Source organism: Rhinichthys klamathensis, unplaced genomic scaffold (genome assembly GCF_029890125.1).
Source record: "Rhinichthys klamathensis goyatoka isolate OS25496 unplaced genomic scaffold, OSU_Roscu_1.1 h1tg000109l_1, whole genome shotgun sequence".
Classification (NCBI taxonomy): Eukaryota; Metazoa; Chordata; class Actinopteri; order Cypriniformes; family Leuciscidae; genus Rhinichthys; species Rhinichthys klamathensis.
Window position 1 is genome coordinate 3708755 of NW_026606647.1, and position 21913 is coordinate 3730667.

The 21913-nt window shown below is 36.8% G+C and overlaps 1 protein-coding gene across 1 annotated transcript in view; it reads right to left on the reverse strand.

Moving 5' to 3' along the window:
* Positions 1 to 19926, reverse strand: part of atp10a (ATPase phospholipid transporting 10A) — a 52415-nt gene extending 32489 nt beyond the window's left edge. Inside the window, exons 1-3 of the mRNA XM_056253946.1 lie at positions 19280 to 19926; positions 5802 to 6006; positions 3521 to 3606 (exon numbers count right to left, since the gene is read on the reverse strand). Of these exons, the coding sequence (XP_056109921.1) occupies positions 3521 to 3606; positions 5802 to 6006; positions 19280 to 19707 (719 nt within the window). The 5' untranslated portion in view covers positions 19708 to 19926. The remainder of the gene's footprint in view (positions 1 to 3520; positions 3607 to 5801; positions 6007 to 19279) is intronic.
* Positions 19927 to 21913: the final 1987 nt, after the last annotated feature.

A 21913-nucleotide genomic window follows, 5' to 3' on the forward strand; every position in this document is an offset into this window, starting at 1 on the left:
AATAAACTTTAATGCAAGCACTAATCCCACTGCTAAATTCAGGATTACATCTGTGAACTCTTCATTTTGTCAATTATCTGACAAGGCCTCTGGCAAGTTTTTTTATCCCCTAGTAGTGCATTAATCTTTGAGCTTTGCCCCAGTTTAAAGGCAGACCTGATATATTAGCTGTCTGCCACAGTTCTGGCTTAGTTCGGAGCCATTGGTATCTTTGTTATCCTGCACCAAGGGGTCAAATTTTGGCTAGTCAAGGGGTAATATTTTGGTCCAGTTAGCCCCTGCTGGTAGATGTCATAACTACTATCATATCATATGCCAGCAAAAAGCATTCAAATGTAATTTATGTATTCTGACACAATAAAATGTACTGCAAGGAACATATAAACTGCAAATATTTCATTATATTCTAGCAGATGTTTTAGTAGTGCACAATTGTTTGGAGGGCTCGTAAATACATGCATTTACCCAACAATGAAAATTACATCATTTACTTACTCTCATGTCATTCTAAACCTGTAAGACTTTCTTTTTCTGCAAAACACACAAACACACACATAATGATATACACAAAATATATATCAAAATTGTCTGAAAAACTTGGATTATATGGACAAATTTTGACATTTTCATCAAGTCATTGCCCATTGTTACTTTGGACGCCACTGACTTTCATAATATAAACAAAAACAGTTTATACATTCTTCAAAATATCTTCTGTGTTCCACAGAAAAAATAAACAAAGTCATACAGATTTGTAACAACATGGGAGGTGAGTAAATGACAACCATTTTCTTTTTTGGGAAAACAATCTCTTTTACAAGTATGAAATGGACTGAAATGTTCTTCACTGTCTGCTGACTTTCACATCACAGCTCAGGGTATCTGCTTATGTACCTGTTTGTGTGGTGGTGTCATCAGTCAGTCAGCATTGTCATTTTTCTGCTGCACTAAAGTGCACCCGGGAAACTCATACATCAGAGTCTGTCAAGTATTTGTTACTTCGATGTCAAGCGTTCAAGAATGTTTCAAATCAACATGCCCGTTCCATTGTTACAACCCGTGTATCAGCTAGAATTATAAGTTTTCCACCTGTAAATTCAAATTCGCTTGGCCATTCATGTGCTCGGAACTCATAATTATAATACTTTTGACTCCAACTAAAGGGCACATTAGTGGCATGGAATTTACCATGAAGGTGACTGGCTCAAAACAACCTGGTTGCAGACATGCCTATGCCCTCCAGGTATTAATCTCATTAGATCGCACTGCACATATTCACCAGCTGGGATGATACTGTATCTTAATGCAATAAGCTGTCACTCCAACAAGGAACAGTCCTTGGGCCCCCATCGTGCATTATGTTCCCTCTTTTGCTCCGGTAAGCCACTTTGTGGTAACTGGACAAAAAAAGCTGGCAGCACACCAGAAGCATCTGTTCTCCATCATCCAGGGAAATAAATGTCATAATCCTTCTGGTTCCTGTCAGCTGACTCACTTGGCCCTGCTGTCTTTACCATACCATGTGCAGCAGGTTTTCTTCTAAACACAGGAGATATACTTCAACCTGCACAGCCCTGACTGGGCTGAAGTTCTTGTTTTACTACTGCTACATCAGTCTGCTCAAATATATATTATGCATGCTAATCCTAAGCCTATGACCTGTATGCTTTAGCCATCATTTAAGACTGCAAGATAAACAGAGAATAATCTTAATCCACAACTTGAAAGTCTAAACACCAGATTAACAAACTGCTTTAAAAAGTGAAAACACAAGGAATGCATGGACCATTCTATGAAATGGGTGCATTTTCCAGCTTGATAAAGTTTACCTTGATCGCGGTTCTCTATTCCTCTTTTAAAATGAATGCGCTGTATAGATCTTCTATAACAGACACGATGGCGGAATCTACACTTTGTTGTAAACGAATTCAACCCAAGCGCTCTTTGGTGACGTGGATGATTACGTTACTGTTGATCATCGGTCCATCATCGTACAAAGCCCGTCCTGACAATATGATTGGTCCGAACAGCTCTGGTTCGATCATATTCGCTCCACAGTGGATTAGGTCCTGACCGAACTTCCCGACCTCAAATATTGTGGGAAGGGGCTAAGTTCGGCTGGCATCCAGGCTATGGTAATTGACCAATATCATAGAAAAAAAGGTTGACATTTTAACCTTACTCAAAATCATAACACAACATAAGATAAATTGTTAAACTTATCCTTGAATAACTCACTTCTTGAAAACAATGATTTTATCCTTCAGTTTAGTATTTTTTTATTTATGGAATAGTATCGAATAGTGCATACAAAAAAGGGAAAAATGTGACTACAGTGTAAACGCACAACCTGGGGACACAACTTTAAGCCTTATTAATAACACAATATACAAGTATATATAGAGAATAAAGACTAAATTCTAACTTTTGTTCTCATCAAAATGTGTACATTTACAGATGTAGCAAGGAGACGTTAGAAGCATATTGATGAGAGGGCATTGTCATAATGAAAGACAAAAAAAAAAAAAAAAAAAAAAAAAAAAAAAAAAGTCACCAGATTTAGAAAGGTTGTCTGTATTAACGCTTACTCGCTTAGTCAAATTAGGCATTACTGTTGTTACAGTCAATAAATACGATATATGATAATATTATGAGGGTCACAAATGGCACCAGTTTTGTAGAATGACTCTTAGAATATAATTTTTTCATGCATCTGATCTAAACGCACCAAAAAACATTCTGGTGGAAAACATTTCACATACTTCAACAGCAGCATTATTTATAGCCTCCATCCATCTACCAACCCTAACACTAACAAATTAAAGACTTCGTGACCCATTCCTACAGTTCTCCAAAAGAGAACCCGGCTGGTAAGAGGACGAATAATTGGGTAGAATAACAGGGTTGAAAAGTCATCCGAATAATGCTGGAGTAAGAGGAATACTATTTCTACTATTTGTAATGGACCATTTATCCATTACAAATATATTCAACTGGATCTATGTGGGTCACAAAATAACCATTCATCTGCTTATTTAAATCTCAAGAGCTAATGGAATTTTAATCACTGCCGGCAAAACAAAACAATGGAAAGATCTGAGTCATCTAAATGGCTTATGGCAGTGGTCTCAAACTCGGCTCCTGGAGGGCCACTGTCTTACAGCGTTAATTAAACACACCTGAACTAGCTAATCAAGGTCTTCAGGATTACTAGAAACTTCCAGACAGCTGTTTTGGAGCATGTTGGAGCTAAACTCTGCAGGACAGTGGGTATCCAGGAGATGAGTTTGAGACCATTGGCTTATGGATAAGAAATTCATTGAATATAATGGAGTACATATTGCTAGGGCTAAACTAATCCACCATACACATATGTAACAAAGACCATGCACATGGACATGACATTAAGACTGTTGGGTTAAATCGTTAATGCAATATTTTTCAAAGGATTAGGTTGGACGATACATTATTAAGCAATAATGTAAATGCCCTTTAAAAAGCAATAATGCATTTAACTTACATGTATCCACGAAATCTGTTGAGGTCATTGTTGGGCTTCTCACATTCAATAATGCTGTTGTACTTTGATGGGTCAAACTCACAGTCCTGCAAATTAAAAACATATTTGCAATTTGGGATCTGAACACTAAAAACACCAGAATAATAAAAGAGTTAAAGTTTTTATAAATGATCAAAGGATAGTTGTCATCATCTATTGACCCTAGGAACGTACCAATCTGATTATCAGTATACGCAGTACTCAGGTGCAGCCGATACTCGGTATCGGTATTTTTTTGATCGGTCAGACAGAACCGATAAAAAAGCGATACTGTTAGTTACCCATGGTTGTTACTGTTAAGCTAAAAAAAAAAGGGACAAAAGCACCATTTGTCCATTATATTCAAGTCTTCTGAAGCTATTAAATTGCTTTTTTTGAGGAACAGACAGTATATTCATTTCAGAAACTTAGAAGTTCATGGAAACTCTTGTGTAATGTAAATGTAATTCTCCATTTAGCATCTTCAAACAGCATGTCGTGTTCAGTTACAAAAGTCAGCATGGTAAAGCTCTCTCCAAGATGTTCCCATTATTGTGCATAATCTGAACAAAGTCCTGGGATGAGAGGACTGGAGTAAAGGACTGAATACAACTCCTCGTTCACACAGTAAATGCCATTTAAAACTCAGTAAACTGTTGGACGTATGTAATACTCTTCGTGTTTCGCACACAAAATATATTATTTTTGTTCTCTAACGGTTATGAATTTTTCATTGCGGATTGAGGGTTGCCGGTAAATCCATGTTGCTTTAAGCACATCATCACACATTCGGGATGTGCTTAGGCACTTTTGTGCCGCTCTGTATTGGAGCCTTTCATACTATGATAGATTTGCGCAATAAAAGAGAATTAATATATATATTTATTATGTCGTATTTAAAATCTGTAGCATACATTCAAAAATAAATGCTTTTTATTGTGCATTTATTTATGTAGTACTATCCCAAATGTATTGTTTATAATATTTTAAGAAGGTTGTCTTCTAAGTTCTAACACAAATAGTAATTTGTAAATGCAGCTTTTAAAATCAAGATTTTACCAGATGTAGCAGCAAGTGGTCTACACTTACATTATGTTTCCAATTCCACCCACCTATTTTAATGTGAATTTTGGGATATCGCAAAAAAAAAAAAAAAAAAAAAACCAGCTGGAAGCAAACAAGATGTACATACATGCTAAAAATATGCATTAAAAAAACATACACTCAATCGAGGAGGACAATTTTTTTTAAGCCAAAAAGAAGACATTAATAAACTACGATAGAAACACATTTACCGAATAAAACTCTCAAATGCTCAAAGAAAAAAAGAAACTCCCTGTGACTTTGCCTTAACAATGGATGTGATTGGATAACTGAACTAACCAGCAGACCAATTTCATTGCACACTGCACAGCATCTCAAACCTTGGTTTAATCATTCTGAAATGTTTGAGCCAAAGTCTGTCCTCACAATGTTTTTGGTATAATGACCTCCCAGAACTCTCACGTGATTGCGTTCCCAAACTCCAGGCACCGGAACGCAAGATAACATAACAGAGTTTATAGCGTTTCTGAAATTTATGATGTGCCAAAGCGGCTTTCCCAATTGAAGCAACTTCCATGTGTATAAGATATTTTGCTCCAATTTTGTTCTCTTGAACACATGGGATGAAACACTGCTTTAAATCGCAAATGTTCTACACGATATTCCAATTTTGCGCATAAAAGCGCAACTGGATGGAAACTGCTATTGACAGGTTACATTAATGTGTGCGTGTGTGTGGTATCAGACATAAAAAAAAGTGGTAGGGAGCCATATCCAATTCCTCTTCGTGTTGCAAAATTTCAGTCTGCTGTTCACATAAATCTTAAGATTTTAGAAGACTTATAATATATAGGGCACAGCCGCACAGGCTTTATTGACTACTTTTAAGGTACTTTTTGTCCCTTTTGTTTCATGAAACAAAAGCAGCATGAACATTTTTGTTAGATTAAGGTCAATTTCTGGGGTGAACTAGGTTTTGATACACAGTTTCTTTTGCCAAACTGTTTTCAGATTTCTCTTATTGACATCTTAGGACGTAACACATACAGGTTGAGCAGTGCCAAGGGAAATTAATATTTGACTTTGGTGTGAATTGACTAAAGTTATCTCAGTGGTCAAACGCAGACCAGCTGAATACACATAGCATCAACATTAACTGTTCTTGACACCAGGATGCTTCTATTCAGTTCTTTACTCAACTTTCACAGCAAACACTCACCAGGTCGATAAAGCTGCGCACCACCTGTCTCTGTTTGAGGTTGGTTTCGCCGTCCAGTGTGGCCGTCTCGATGTGACACAGGCGGTCCGGGTCGCTGCTGCTGAGCAGAAGAACATCCGCAGGCAGAATCTCGTTGCAACGCAGACGAATGAAGTCTCCGACCCGTACCTCCTTCCAGTATTTCTCCACATACCGTTTCTCACTCCTACAAATGGCACAAGAAAACATATGTGTAAATGTAATTTACCCACACTGATGTACCCAAACAAAGAGGCTTTTTTTATCTCACATACACCAATGTTTTCCATACGCATATTCCATTGTGCATGCTTTCATCACCAGCAGGGTGGATTATTGTAATGGACTCCTCACTGGCCTTCAGAAAAAGACCATAAGACAGATGCAGTACATACAGAACGCTGCTGCTGCTACATATCACACCAGTCCTCAGGTCTTTACACTGGCTCCCAGTTACATTTAGGATTGATTTTAAAGTATTATTCCTGGTATATAAATCACTCAATGGCCTATAGGACCTCAATACATTGCAGATATGCTTACTAAATATAAACCTAACAGATCACTCAGATCATTAGGATCACATCAGCTAGAAGTACCAAGGGTTCACTCTAAGCATGGTGAGTTTGCTTTTAGCTACTATGGCAGCCGCAGCTGAACCAGCTTCCAGAAGAGATCAGATGTGCTCCTACAGTAGTCACATTCAAATCCAGACTCAAAACACATCTGTTTAGCTGTGCATTTACTGAATGAGCACTGTACGTCCGACTGTTTGTACTGTATTTTATTTTATTTGTTATTCTAAACTGTTTTATTTACTCTTATTTCTTTTGATTATTTTAATTTCCTCTATGTAAAGCCCTTTTTTACCATTGTGTATGAAATGTGCTATATAAATAAACTTGCCTTGCATAATGCATACATGCCTTTCAATATTGAATACTCAAATCAGGAACGTATAAGTATATTTCATAAGTATAAGTATATTTAAGCATAAGTATATTTCATATGCTGCTCTTCACTTTTGATCCTCCTTTACCATTACCCTTCAACATCTGTAATTTTAAGTTAAAAGGATAATCAGGCTTCTGAAAATGCTTTTCCCCTCTTTTATTATTCAACTTATTCGTCTGCGTGTCTTTATATATATATTTTCTTATTTTGTTGTTTACTCATGTAAGTGGAGTGGAACTCTGTATAAACCCAAGTGGGTTTCGTTCTCCTCCTTGTATTGTATCCTTCTGATATTTTTGCAGAACAAAAAAAAAAAAAAAATTAAGTTGAGATTGAGCTTACCATTTCTATGTTTTGGGTCAGAGACTAATGTTAATTACGATTAACAATAGAATTACTCTAAATATTATTATTATAATGTAAATCTTACCTAGTAAGTATATTGTACAGTCTGACAAGCATAGGATCTCACTATGCTAATAGTGTATGTTTGAAAACAAATAAACAATGCACCAGACATTAGTTGCAATGAAGTCTTTGGATCTGCCGGGTGGATAATTCCAATTCTGATCACATGGAGCCATGTAAGGTCCACACACTAGAGTATAAGGTTAGGGGTTTTGAATAGCCTTAGGTAGAAGGTAGAAATAAATTGTTGTAATTCAAGAAAGTCTTGATTGAGATAATGGCACAGAAATAAGAGACCCAAATGACCCCAAAAAAACGGACAGACAAACAAATGTACATTAATCCGTCTTTGTCTCCCATTAGAGAACTGTGCTCTTACAAATAACCATTTGCCTCTGATGCTTCTGCATTAACAGAGAACATATTTATAAGCACTGAAAGTGGAAAAACAACCAGACCAAACAAACTCCACACGGAACTGAACAATAAACAAACCACATCTGTGCCGTGTTCAAAACTGGGAGAGTAGTGTTCATCATGGTGAAGGCCTAACATGATGGACAACATGACGCCTATTTCAGGAGGACAAAAATAATATTACAGGGCTTTGGCAAACATGGCTGCAGGGACGCTGGCTCTCTGAGAGCTGCTGCTAAACAAAACTTCCTTCTGTTTCTTTTCCCGCCCTTCCACACATGAGAGTGCTCTTTTACTGCCACACAGAAACGTAGTGACCTCTTATACAAATTCAGCTTGTATAGTTGTGTACAAAGTAGAGGAAGAACAAATTCTCCATGGTTTAAGAGTGAAGGAAGAGGAGTCACCTGTTGGCAAAAGAGGAAAGTTGGCCACCAGAACGTTTCTTCGAGTCTCTTAACCGATAATATCTTTTGTCACATAAATGACTACATTAAAAAACCCTCACATTTTCACCTGTTATTTTGGCAATGCAGTTTGGAGGCACATACCTTCATGGGCAAAAAAAAGAAAAAAAAGGGGGAAGCGCCACACCCAAAATGGCTAAACAATAAGCTTTTCATTGTCTTCACCACAATTTATTGGTCAGGAAATTAGAAAAAATGAAGGAAATGCAGTACTTAATTGTTTTCTCAGAAAACCATCATGGACAGAATGAAGTTTTTGGCAGAATATGGAAGTTGTGTGCAGAGTGATGAATCACAATGAAACACGAGTTACATGGTGATGCTCTAGGGCGGTGTCTTTGGTGGGAACCTGCTGGGAAATATAATAATAAATGCTTCTCTACCACAGTGAAGCATGGAGAAAGAGGTGTCATTGTGTGGGAAGTCTTTGTAGCTGCTGGTACTGGAAAAAGAAAGAGAAGAAAGCCATTTAATGCTTTGGAGTACAGGAGAATATTGCAGGATGGCTTTCTTCCCACAAATGAAAAGTTGTAATCTAAAGAGGAATGATCAGATGTTATTTTTCAACAATGCTTCTGCCCAGGGGCGTCACTAGGCCCTTTTTAGGGGGGGCTTCAGCCCCCCTAAACTTCTGCCTAGCCCCCCTAAAAATGTGAGATTAATGTAGGCTACACAAATTCGTGTTCGCTTCAGTCTTGTTATAATCAGATTCAGCGCGTTCTTCATCTTCAATCCGCAGCGGCGCCGAGCAGAGAGCACGTCAGAAACAGAGGACAGGGTGTGTGTGTGTGTGTGTGTGTGTGTGTTCATGTGTGTGTTTATCTGAGCCTCATTGGTCTGTCACTGCTCGTCAATGTCAGAATATTTGAGATGACCAATCAAATCAAAGTAGGGCAGGCTTTATGTTCACAGACGCTGCTGAGCGCGAATTTTAACAGTGCGACTCGACGCGTACGGTCAAGTGCGAGATAAGATGTAGCTAAACTTAACATTTCATATTTTACTTTTTTTATGTCATAAATGTTAAACGAATGACAAAAAATAATCAGGCAAACTAATATAGTTGTGTCTAATTTCGCCATTTTGAGCTGAAAATAGGCCTATGTAAGGTGACTCATGTAATAATTAGTTTACAAGAAACATTAACAAAGCCGTTTTCATCATGTTAGGCACAAGATTAATAATGAATGTGTACATATTGAGAATATAATACAAATTGTAGCCTTTAGTAAATTAAAAAAGCTCAGCTTTAGGAGGGGAAGAGGGATGAAGAGACTGAGAAAAAAGAAAGAGTGATGGAGATGAGAAGAGAGCAGCAGGTATTGACAAAAAAATAATCTGCCCACTGACATGGTTTTAAAGCTATTTCTTATCCTCTTTTTTTTGGTCTTCAAACGTCTTGAAATGCACATATCAGAGAAATAAAAAATTTGAACCCCCTACCAACCTCAAATTTAGGACCTCTGTGATTATAAAGCCCTGTCTACTGCCCTGTATTAGGCATAAGATCAATAATAAATGTGTAGCCTACATATTGTGAATGCATTTAATAAACTTAATTACCTTTAGTTGCTTTCAGTAAATAAACGCGTCTGAGAAAATGATTCATAGGCAAAATCACCCTATCAGTTGACCCTAAGTTTACTTTCTTCACTGACAGACAAAAATGAAAAGCCTATATCAGTCAAAGCTCAGCTTTAGGAGGGGAAGAGACAGGGCAAGATAAAAACAAAGAGAAAAAGAGTGTGATGCTGATGAGGAGAGAAAAATAATCAGCTGCCCACTATCCAAGTTTTTTGGCCTTCAGAACATCTTAAAATACACATGTAGATCAGAGAAATCAAATTTTTCTCGGGGAGACCCCGAACCCCCGTATTTGCCCTGCCTCACATTTGGGACCACAGTTATTATAAAACCGTGCCTTTGCATCGTAATGAAAATGGTTAATAGTGAGCTTTAGATCCTAAACTAAAGTGTTACATTTTTAATATATTTTTTTAAAATCATATTGGGGGCTTAGCCCCCCTAAAATGTGACGCCCCTGCTTCTGCCCAAATTGCAAAGACAACCAAGAAGTGGCTTGAGAACAAGTCCATCAGGCTCATGTTTTGGTCTGGTCAGAGTCTAGATTTGAACCCTATAGTGAACATTATAAAACTCAAACAAACTGGTAGACATTTTTTAACTACTCATGAACTGTTTGAACCCATCAACATTAAGTGGAACAACACTGACTCTTCCTCCTGTAAAAAGCTATCTGGATCTGTGACTGTGTAATTCTTGCTAATTTCCTGACCAATGATGTGATTAAAATGGATAAGCAATTAAAAGACCACTAAATATCTTGCCAACTTTTGGCTTGGCCCGCCATATTTTTTGCCCAGGAGTGTAAAATACACATTTTACCTTCAAATCAACTGTGAACCCATGTTTAACTAACTGTATTACTGATTACAGGCACATGGCTTTGAGGGTCAGTAGTGCCAGACAGTGTCCAGCTATAAGTAGATAAACATGTCATTGAGAGGAAGCAGGGACAGATTAGGGTGGTCATGAGAATGTTACACTGAGAAAGCAATTCACAATCTAGCTTATTTTGTAAATAATTCTGGTCACTGTAAACGCTTAAAACTAAGAATTTGGGGGATAGGCTTTTGAACATCCTGGGCGATTGATACATGAATCAACAAAAAGACCAGCCGGAGAGAGTAAGAAAGAGAAAATTTAGTTTACTGAGAGGAAATGTGAAAACAAGTAAAAGGATGACCATGAGCACACAATTCACTAATTCAGTTTCAGAGTAGATCTTAAATTAAGTCAAAGTACAGGTATGAAACATTTTATCAATGTAATTGCATCTGCACTAGTTTCTTGCCCTTTACATGTGTAGCGACACCAGTAAACATGTCATCAAAGTGAACTATCCACGATACATATTTTTGTATTGCGATATATTGTGACACGATTAATTACAGTTATAACTTATGTTGTCATCTTGCTTTTATCCATTATTAGTACAAGCCTGTTGTAGCAGACCCCGTCTGGATGGCCAAAACTTCACTGAGAAGTTTTATGAAGTTTAACAAGTTTTAGTGTCCGTTTTTACTCAAGAAAATCACTGTAAGAGCTGAATAAAACCGTACAAGTGCGCATTAAAATCTCATCCGTAAACTCTCTCGCCCTTGCGTTATCATCATCAACATACACAGCGAATTACACAAAAACACTCATTACAACAAACAGTAAACAAATATATACAGACCTTATGCCTTTTCGAGAGGTGCTTAATAAAATGGTAAACTATATATCGGTAAAAAACAACTCTGATGAACTGTAAAAAAAGTGTGTGCTCTCCCTTTCATTACTGCCGTGACCAGTATCGGGGCGCTCAGGGCGGGTCTATGCTAATACCGCAGAGTCGTGGGCGGGGCCTGTACACAGTGACGTCACATTGCCCAGAACGGCTTGTTCTGAGACACTGCTTATGATTTATGGGGATAAAAAAAGAAGAAGAAGAAGAGGGTGGTTGTGTACACACACTGCCAACACACATTTATGTTCACCATGTAAAATTTAATGTTGTAAAATAGGTCCCCTTTAATTAATAATAAAATGCAGGTTATTGTTTTTTTCTCTCTCTAAAAAGCCTAATTTTATGTGTACAGTGTTTTTTTGTTTTGTTTTTTTTTTAACCATCCTGCAAACATTTTCTAAACATCTTGAAAAATTCTTCAAACTTCTTTTAAACCATTTAGGCCTAAGCGTCAACTCCGTTCTCTTTTGCAACTCGCTTTTAAATCCCTAATTCGGCACGGGCAATCAAAGAATTAGCGGCAATTGCTTGAATGGTGGGTTCATTATTATTTTTAACAACAACATTTCCTATTATTTTTTATAATTGAATTATAACAGTTATTTAAATTTATTACAAATTAAGCTATTACAAATATTTTTGTGGAGACCTTGATAATTTTTCAGGATTTTTTTTTTTGATGAATAGAAAGCTCAAAAGAACAGCATTTATTTGAATACACATACTAATAACATAGTGACTCCAAACTTTTGAACAGTAGTGCATACATACAATTATTATTTACACCATGTCCCCAATGGCTCACAAAAAAAGTAAGGGGGGAAAAATGCATGCTAGCTTTCAATCATATTCAACATATTAAAATATAAACACTATAAAATGTAAATATAGCCATGTAACCATTATCAACAGTAAATCATTACCAGTCACTTACACTGTAAACTGGTATTAAATTAACAGACCAGACCTTTTTCCCTTTTCTCTAGGGTCCTTGTCAGTCTAAGTAAAATCAATACATTGATGGGCAAAGCAAGGCAACTCAACATTCAATAGTGCTAAACTAAAACTCTTTCAATAAATGTCTATGATCCATATGTCTTTAATACCATTATGTATTAATAATAAGTCAATACTAAATAGTATTAGTCCATAAACAGTGATTGAGATTTAGCTCTACAATGTAAGCTTTCACCAGATGGAGACAATGCATGTGCAGACAGGGCGTGTTCCCTTAGACAATTTTCTTGGCATTCTCTCACTCAAAGATAATCACCAAGTGTTATAAATTGAAGTGTTGGGCATGCTGAGTGGCGTGCAGTCATGTGTCACTAACAACAAACCCCCATGAGGAATCAGTGATTGTTTTGAGGTCGAGGTCATACTCTAGATTCATTAAAGTGAAAGGGGTTCCAATAGCTGTTATGAGCAATAACAAACATTGCATTATTTGAAGAGCAGCACATTACCACGATGAAGAATATATAAAATCATGAACCAGTTAATTTAGGAAGAAATTTGCAAAGAAATGCAGTTGAGAACGGGGACGTGTGGATATTCAAGCACAGACCTACATAGAAAAGATCACTGGAACTGAACTTTCTTAAGGTCATATCCTCCAGCGACACAAATGTGGAAATGGTCCACCAACAAGACTTCCGAGAGAAAACAAGCAGCTCAGCAGAATAAAGGCTTATGGGTGTATCTAGTCAACAGAAACAAAGGTTGCTCTCTGAAAAGCAGATTGGCTCTTTCTCTACACAATTCCTACAAATCCAAATGGTCCCACATACAAGCCAATAACGCATCACTGCTAAAGCTGCCAAAGATACAGTATAAAAAAAAGAAAATAAATGAAACGACCACCCAAAGCAAGCCTTTTAACCGCAGACAGAATCTAGTGTGCATGGAAAAACTGAGTGGGACAGAAGTGTCATGGGAGCAGAATGTTATTTCTCAATTTTGGTCAACGATAATTACTCAAAACATAAGCATGTCAAACTGTAGCAAGACCAAACTGATCAAAGACTTTATGAAAATTGTATCAAAGATTCATCAACATAGAATACAACCTTTGAAAACTCGAGCTTTTGAATATACAAAATTCAATGAACAGCTATCCACACACAGTTTAGAATTAATGTAATACATTTTCATTTATATGCAATTTAAATGTCCTAAACAAGTTTAAACAAGCTCTTTATTTAAGAATCACTGTACAACATTACAAGAACCCAAACACCATCTTCAGTTGAAAAATAAAATAAAATAAATAACTCTCGCAAATATACTGTTTTGAACCAACTGAATATGGCATTTGGGTGAAAACCAAAACGTCTTGTTTCCTTTTTATCTAATCCAGTGATTTTGAAATAAAAAGTTTGTTTGAACATTTCATAACCTGGATGTTTTAGAAAGTCATGAATCTACATACAATAAACAGTTATGCTCACCAAGGCTGAATTCATTTGATGTTATATCAAAATGTTATTTCTGTGATGGCAAAGTTGAATTTTCAGCAGCCATTACCCAAGTCTTCAGTGTCACAAGATCTTTCAGAAATCATTCGAATTTGGTGCTCAAGAAACATTTCTTAATATCAATGTTGAAAACAGTCGTGCTGCTTAATATTTTTCTGAACAGTGCGATACATTTTTGTTTAGGATTCTTGATGAACAAAGTTAAAAGAACAACATTTATTTGAAATAGAAATATTTTTAACATGTCTTTGTCACTTTTGACGAATTCAATGAGTTCTTGCTGAATAAAGCAAACATAATGAGTAAACATTCACAAATTAAGACAAAAAAATAAATAATTAGGACAAGTAATCACTTAATAAAGCCTAGTTTATTTCAACATTAATGGATTATCATGACAAAAAAAAAACGAACACTTTCAGACTACAGTCAAGGCCTCTGTTGAGGGCTTCCATGATATAGATATCCATTTCAGAATTGTACCAATGATTTACAATTATCTGAGGTGAACCTGAACCGTTTGAAATAGCGTGAACTATCTCACCCTGCAAAAGCTTAAAATTCCTTGAATTCCTGCCTCCTGTCCTCTCTCAACTCTCGAAGAAAAGTAGTGTTGATATGAAAATCCCCCTGGACACCTTGCCACACTGTAAACAGATTTTCATAAGAACTGTGCGATATTTTTGTTGTAAGCATTTGAAAAGAGCAGCAAGAAACACAATAGAAAGAGTCTTTTGATCTCGCTGCTGCTCACGGAACACAGGAAAGGAGGGGACACACTCGCTTTCTAGACATTTCTATTGTTTTCCTGATCCCGCTGTCTCTCATGAAAAATTACTTGCATTATTTTACGAGTTACACTTGATACTGCTCTCAAACAAACAATAGGCCATGTGAAACTGTCGGAGAGGCAGGCTGTAAAGGTTTTAGTAATTTTCCTGAATAAAAAGAAAAGAAAGAAAGAAAGACACTGACTCGAGATGCCCCCTTCACAGTGCTCCCAAACGGACTTTGCGGCTACATAATAAAATCATTTTTATCTTACATAACCCTTTTCTCCTGTCGTCCAACATGAGCATCTGCCTTGAGTGCTGACATCTCAGAGACCCTGCAGTGTTAACAAATCATTGATATCTCTCCAAGTTGTGTTTACCCTGAAGCTAAACAGGAACTCAATTTGTGTAGGTGTCCCCCAAAATAGTCCTCTCTGTTTGAACAGGATGACCCAGCAAATAAAATGCGCACCTTCATGCGCACAGTCGATCAGGAAAAAAAGAAATGTTATGGCTTGGCAGACAAACCTTCAATTTATATTTAGGATGGTGAAAATATGAACATAAACGTCAAAACAGAAGAGCAACTCATAACAAGAAGCCACAGACAGAGCCGGCATCCTCTGCACCTCATAAATATGTCAAAGGCCAGAGGTGGAGTTGTTCCCACACACACACACACACACACACACGTAAGATATTGATTGTACTATCATTCAATACATATCCTACCATGCACAAATGGCTTTCTGCAATCTTACAAAAAATATGGGTTCGAAAAGTTGTTGTTTTTTGCAGTGATGTCACAGAAGAACCATTTTCGGAACCATTTTTTTTCTTATTGTGAAGAACAATTTAAAAATCTAAAGAACTTTTTTCCTAATTAAGATGTTACGATGCTAATTAAGATACCTTAATGTCAAGGCCCTCAGAGATGAGTCTAAACCTTGAGCCTAAACTTAAAATTAGGTACCGGAGAACAGATTCAGTCACACTCCGCCTTCTTAATCAACAGACACTCTCAAGAAATGGCACCAAAATATTTTATAATAGGGAGAAGTCCCGATCAAGATTTTTGTGCCTCCGATCCGAGTCACTAAATATTGAGTATCTGCCCATACGTGTGACTCAAACCATGTACATGTTATCCTGGAAGAAAACTTGCTTCCTTCCATTCTGACAATGTTCCCTAACTCGAAGGATTGTTTTTCCCCACAGGACAATATTCCATGCAACACAGCCAGGCCAATAAAGGTGTGGATGGAGGACCACCAGATCAAGACCCTGTCATGGCCAGCCCAAACTTCAGACCTGAACCCCATTGAAAACCTCTGGAACGGGATCGAGAGGAAGGACACAAGGTCACAACAAGCCATCAAACAAAGCAGAGCTTCTTGAATTTTTGCACCAGGAGTGGCATTACATTCACCCAACAGCAATGTGACTGATTGGTAGAGAGCATGCAAAGACACATGAAAGCTGTGATTGGAAATAAGGGTCATTCCACCAAATATTGATTGCTGAAGTTAAAGCATTAGTACTGTGTTGTTAAAAAAAATTAATATAAACTTGTTTTCTTTGCATTATTCAAGGTCTGAAAACACTGCATGTTGTTTGACAGAGTTTTTACTTAAATTGGGAAGAAATGTTGTCAGTAGTTTATAGAACAAAAATGTTAATTTTACTCAAACATACATATGATTAGTAAGAGAAACTTAGTTTTACAGAGGTCTCTTAACTTTTTCATATAGGTAATCGTAACAATGGTAGACATTGAGACTGTGTGGGCACTGGGCACAATTATGAATTTGGGACAACTGATATAAACTTCTTGTATATTATGTACAATAAGCAGAATAACTGCAAAGAAAAAAAAAAGAAACTAAAAAGTAGAGATAAGGTTAGAAAGCATGAAGCTTGCGGTGTTAGAATGCCAGTCTGTCAGTCAAGTCCAAATCAAGGCACAACCCATACCGAAGTTTTATGCCAACGATGTCGTATAGATAGTCTGACGGCAGATACAAATAAACAGTAAATAAATTACTTTCAAGTGATGAGAATGATAGAATGATTTCTGATCGATCATGTGACACTGAAGACTGGAGTAATGGTGCTGAAAATTCAGTTTTAAAACCACAGGAATTAAGTACATAAAAAAAAAAAAACTATTTAAAAGTTTAGAATAAATGACTTAATTTCTCAGCTGTTTTGAAGTTTGTTTGCAGGCAAACACATAAACCATGGATGAGGCAAGATGCAATGGATGATGAAAGAGATGAAATTCTACAATATTGTTTATCATTTTATCAACCTTAACATCATTGTGCAATAACACAATACAAAATGGAAAAATGTTGGCTAATTACACAGTGCTGCAGTCAGTGTTCAAGAACAAACTGTGTTTTATGCACAGAAAGCATATAAAGCCTCTCCTTAAACATTAAGCCATTAAATCACATTATTTCAATAACATCAGGCAACATGACACTTTCAACAGATGTCCGTAGTTATACTGTACTGCTGGGGTGCCATGCACACGTGGAAAACATTTTTCAGATACAAAAACATCCTGTGAAACCCAATGGAATTGCTAGCGAGGAGCTAAGAAAAATGCACGCTCCCATCGAACAAATCACACTTGCATTCTTCAAAACATTGCACTCATTAACACTAAATGGAAATGTGTCCTTTACAGTCCAACCAGTGGCTAGCAATTTAAATGTGAAATTCCATGACAAACTTTGGATTTATATTAAAGGTCAAATCAGGTTAATCTGGGATGACATCATTCCGCAGATTTGATCTGTTGCAATTCAGTGTTGTTTTGTTAGCAATGGGGACAGTTTTCCAAATAGAGTCATTTGCTTGAGAAAATTCAAGCAAACCCAGCTTTGAGAGCAACACTGGCTCATATTGTGGAGTTCGAGAAACACTGTGGCTTTTGACAGAGTTGATACATGGCCTTATGGCTGACAGAGCCGCTTTTCATCAAGAAATACAGTCTGACTCTCTGACTCTGAAAAATAAACAAGTGCAAGCCCTCAAAAGTGCAGATGAGAGACAGGAAGACCTCCAAACAAGGCAGATGTTTCAAGGCAGATGTTTCACCAGCAATCCAACGTCCTTCATTTCTGTACAGAGTGAAATTTCTTATCTGCTAAAGGACCTGTAGCTTCAAGTGGATGGAGGTTTATAGTTTGCAGCAAGTTCACACTGTAAGTACATTGTGTTAATAGCCAAGGACAAAACTTAACTTAAACAGCACGCAAAAGAGTGCCTAACTTGATTATCTGACACACTTTCACAACTAGGGGTAATGCGTTTGCCACATAAACGTCAACAATGAGAAAGGAGCTGAATGCCATTCACTCCAATTTTTAAAGTTTGAAGAGGGATCCTTCACTTAATTAAATGAATGAGCAGTGTTATTTTACTATCATTATACTATTATAGTTCTTATTAATATTTTGAATTAGTTCATTTTTTATTTTCATTTAAATTTTTAAAATTGTCAATTTATTAGATTTTTTTTATTTTTATATGTATAGCCTAGTTTCTATCCATTTTTATTTCAGTTTTAGCAATAGTAGTACATCAAGTTAAACTAAATGAAAAAGCTGCCTTGGCAACTAGATTTCTAGCATATATTTTTGTATATTTTATTACAAAAAAAATGGGGTTTAAGTTCTAGTTTATTACAATAACCCTGCACTCAACATCATCTAAGGTGATCAGCTACAATTGCATAATGCTAGATATTTGTAATGTACATCCAGTATAGGGTTATATACTAGATGTACATTACAAATATCTAGAGATGAACAGTTATTAAACTCATTGAAATTGTCAATATACAAGAGTGACGCTGAGGCCTGAAATGCACAATCATATCCACCACTGTGACGACACTCATTTAACCACAGTGAGATACTTCAGTCAAAGATCCTCCTTTCCCTATATCAGTACAACAGCATGTCCTTATGGGTGTCTTGTGGGACTTTAAAGAATATAGGGCACATTCTTTTTCTTTTCTGAAATGATGTGCACGGATACATTATTTATACAAATAAGAATGGTCAATTTCGATTTCATGGTGACTTTAAAGTTTAACTATTCATTCCCTTTTGTAGAGAAAAGTTTCATTCAGTTTAAGGTATGTGGAAAAAGTTAAAATATCAAACATGTTTGAGTTTTAAAGGTATATTTCAAAAGATGTACGACAACCAGAGGAGATTTATAAGGCGACAACTGGATAAGCAGGTAATAGACAGTTGCGTGCTCTATTTGTTCAATCAGTGTTACTAACCTCAAATAACGCTAACACAGCGTTTCCGAACGTAGCCTACTGTGTGATATCTCAGCAGCACCTCAATAACAACCCAGGATAAAGTATGGAGAGTGTGAAACATGGAACCATTGACCCAGGTTAAAACTTTTGTAGACAAACAAACAAACAAATACCAGGTGCACGTCCAAAATGCAGATGATCCACATCCTGAGACTCCTCGGTCAACAGGTAGGCAGGCCCACAGGTCCAGAACCAAGGCAAAATCATACCAGTAATTGTGTCTATTGTCGACTAGTAAAACTAAACAAATACACACAGCTTTATGGCAGTTTGTATTGGGTCAGTTTTCAAGCACGTGCTTACCTGCAGTAAACGAGACAGTCCATATGATTTATTTCTTTATCTGAGCGGTGTCGTCTGTAATCCTCCCATAAATCCTTGATAGCGGTAACGGACAAAATAAAAACCACAGGGGCAAGAGCCAACTCTGGTTGAAAAGCATTGACCACAGGCACAAAATTCAGTAAGGCTATGAAAACAAAATACACGTTGGCAAACCGGTGGAATTGCTCGAAGAGGTTCTTCGGTAGGAAAGAAAGCAGAGTGTATTTTGTGGTTTTGATCTTATTGTTTGCATAGTGTCTGTTGGGGTTATCCCCTCCTTTGGTATGGTCATACAAAATGTTGGCGTGTACAATCCTTGTTTTACTCTCCTTTTTGCTTTTCCTCCTTTTATGCTTTTTCACTTTGGTACTTTTCGTGTCTCCAGACTCTCCAGTCTCTCGCGCCATACTTCGCCTAAAACTTTTGTCTCTTTTCCTTGAACAAATAAAAGATGGTATCTATGTAATCATGCTGATCCTCCTTGATGATGTAGGACAGTATGAAATGCTCTTCACTCTGTTTTATCGTCCTCACCCATCGCGTCAATTCTCTCCCTTTCTCTCGTTAATACTGAAAAGTTTTACAGCGGCATCTTTTTTTCCCTCAGTAGATGAAGATGCTTTAAGGCAGGGCCGAGCGATTATACGTACGCGCTGTTACACATTTCAGTAACATAAATCATTAGGATAAACCCACAGATCAGTATTGCTGTTTAAAGTCCATCCATATGATTGTACATGCGGGGTTTTACGCAGACCGTGTTGAAAAAACAAGCCAATCACTGGAGGTACAAAAATAACGTCACCGCTGACGCAAACGTAGCCCCGCCCACTTACAAATGAAACATCTTAACTGGAAGTGCCACGCGTTCCCATTGAGAAAAAGCGATTCCAATGGAAGACGCAAGTTTTTTTTTTTTTTTTTTTTTTTTACAGTTTTTGCTTAGAATACACCGATTTGCGGCGGTTGCATCTAATCTCCTAGTAGTTATTATGAAAAATGCATAGTTCTAAAAAAAAAGTAAAAATTCTGTCAGAATGACCTCAGTCACTCTTCACTTTCAAGGTGATCTCATTCAGTCAGTCCCTAGCTATCGCTTTCCCTACGTCTCTCTTTAGTCGGTCATCTGGATATAGCTACAGTAGCAGGGTCAGAAATTAACCGTAATCTAGATCTAGTCTGGGTTTAGTGTCTCAGATACAGGAAGTGACCTATCTGTCAGATTTCTGGCAGGTGCTGTTGAATATGACATGGTTGAAAACAACATTATATTTTTACCTGGATATCTGTAAAACGCATGATAGGGAGGACAACACAAGCAAACAACACAAACAGTCGACAGGGAGGACAACACAAATAAAACAACAGCAATAACAGACAAATGTATGTGCAAAGCAGTCAAGACTTTTTTTTTTTTTGCACAGACAGAACGGAACAGTTCTTCCACAAATGACAGAACAAGACGAAGCATTACGATATAAACAAAGAACATACACATCAACATATACTAATTTATCTTAACAATGACTGTAGACAAGGGTAAATGTATTGAACAAAACAGTTACTTTTTGGCACAAATGGAACCTCAGGAACCAGACAAAATTATTTAAAGTGTGTTCTGTTTGTGTTACTGTATGATAGCCTATACTTATTTACAGTTACTCTTGTGCTTTTGTTATTTTATAGATAACAAACGTAATTGTTCAAATTAAGAAATTAAGTAATTATATGAATTATATTAATTATTAACAAATTGGGAACGCTTGTTTATTTCGGTTGAAAAAAATGTACTTCTTGAAGTAAAAATGCTCAAAATAGAGGGATTTGTATAATGTTTACTATTGGACATTATTTAGTATGGTAGTAGAGTAGGTTTTATGATGGCTGCCTCCCCACAGGACTATTAAACGGACCACACCAAAAATGTGGATATTTCAGTGCAATGAAAAATAGCACATGAACATTTCATGACATTGTGGTCACGCCAAATCTACGCCCTTGTTTGGTGGAGATTCCTTTAGCCAAGAAACTAATAACGATTCGTGATGTTTATATTATCTCCACAAACAAGTTAATCAGCTTCTCCGTGACTCAGGGCCCTGTAATGAGACGAAAGCAAACGTGCCGCCTTGTGAAGTCTAATAAACTCTTTGATATGTCTCTTCCTTGTTATCTTCTGATTGAATAAAACCATCTGTTTTAAGAATACAGAAAAACAACTTCGCAGTAACTCTGTATGTTAACTTGACGACTGAAATGAAAACATGTTTGTTGTCCAGTGCATAACAGACAGTAATCTGAGGATTATTACAGCTGTTTCATAGTTACCATTGTTGCAGTTGTGTAAACCGATATGAGGTAGGCATAGTTTGATTACAGAAATGTGGGTTAATGTCATAGATATATGTATAGGTAAATTTCACATTCAACCACTCAAGACACGTCCGCCATCTTGGAACAGTCAACATTGTGCAGCGAGAGTATATTGGTTTGTGTTTTATATGTATCAACTCAATATTACAGGCTTTTAAACTATAGGAACATTTTAATGTTGTGTTAGCTAATGCCTTCGCCTTGTTGTATTGTGTTAGTTTATCAAACTCACATGCTGAA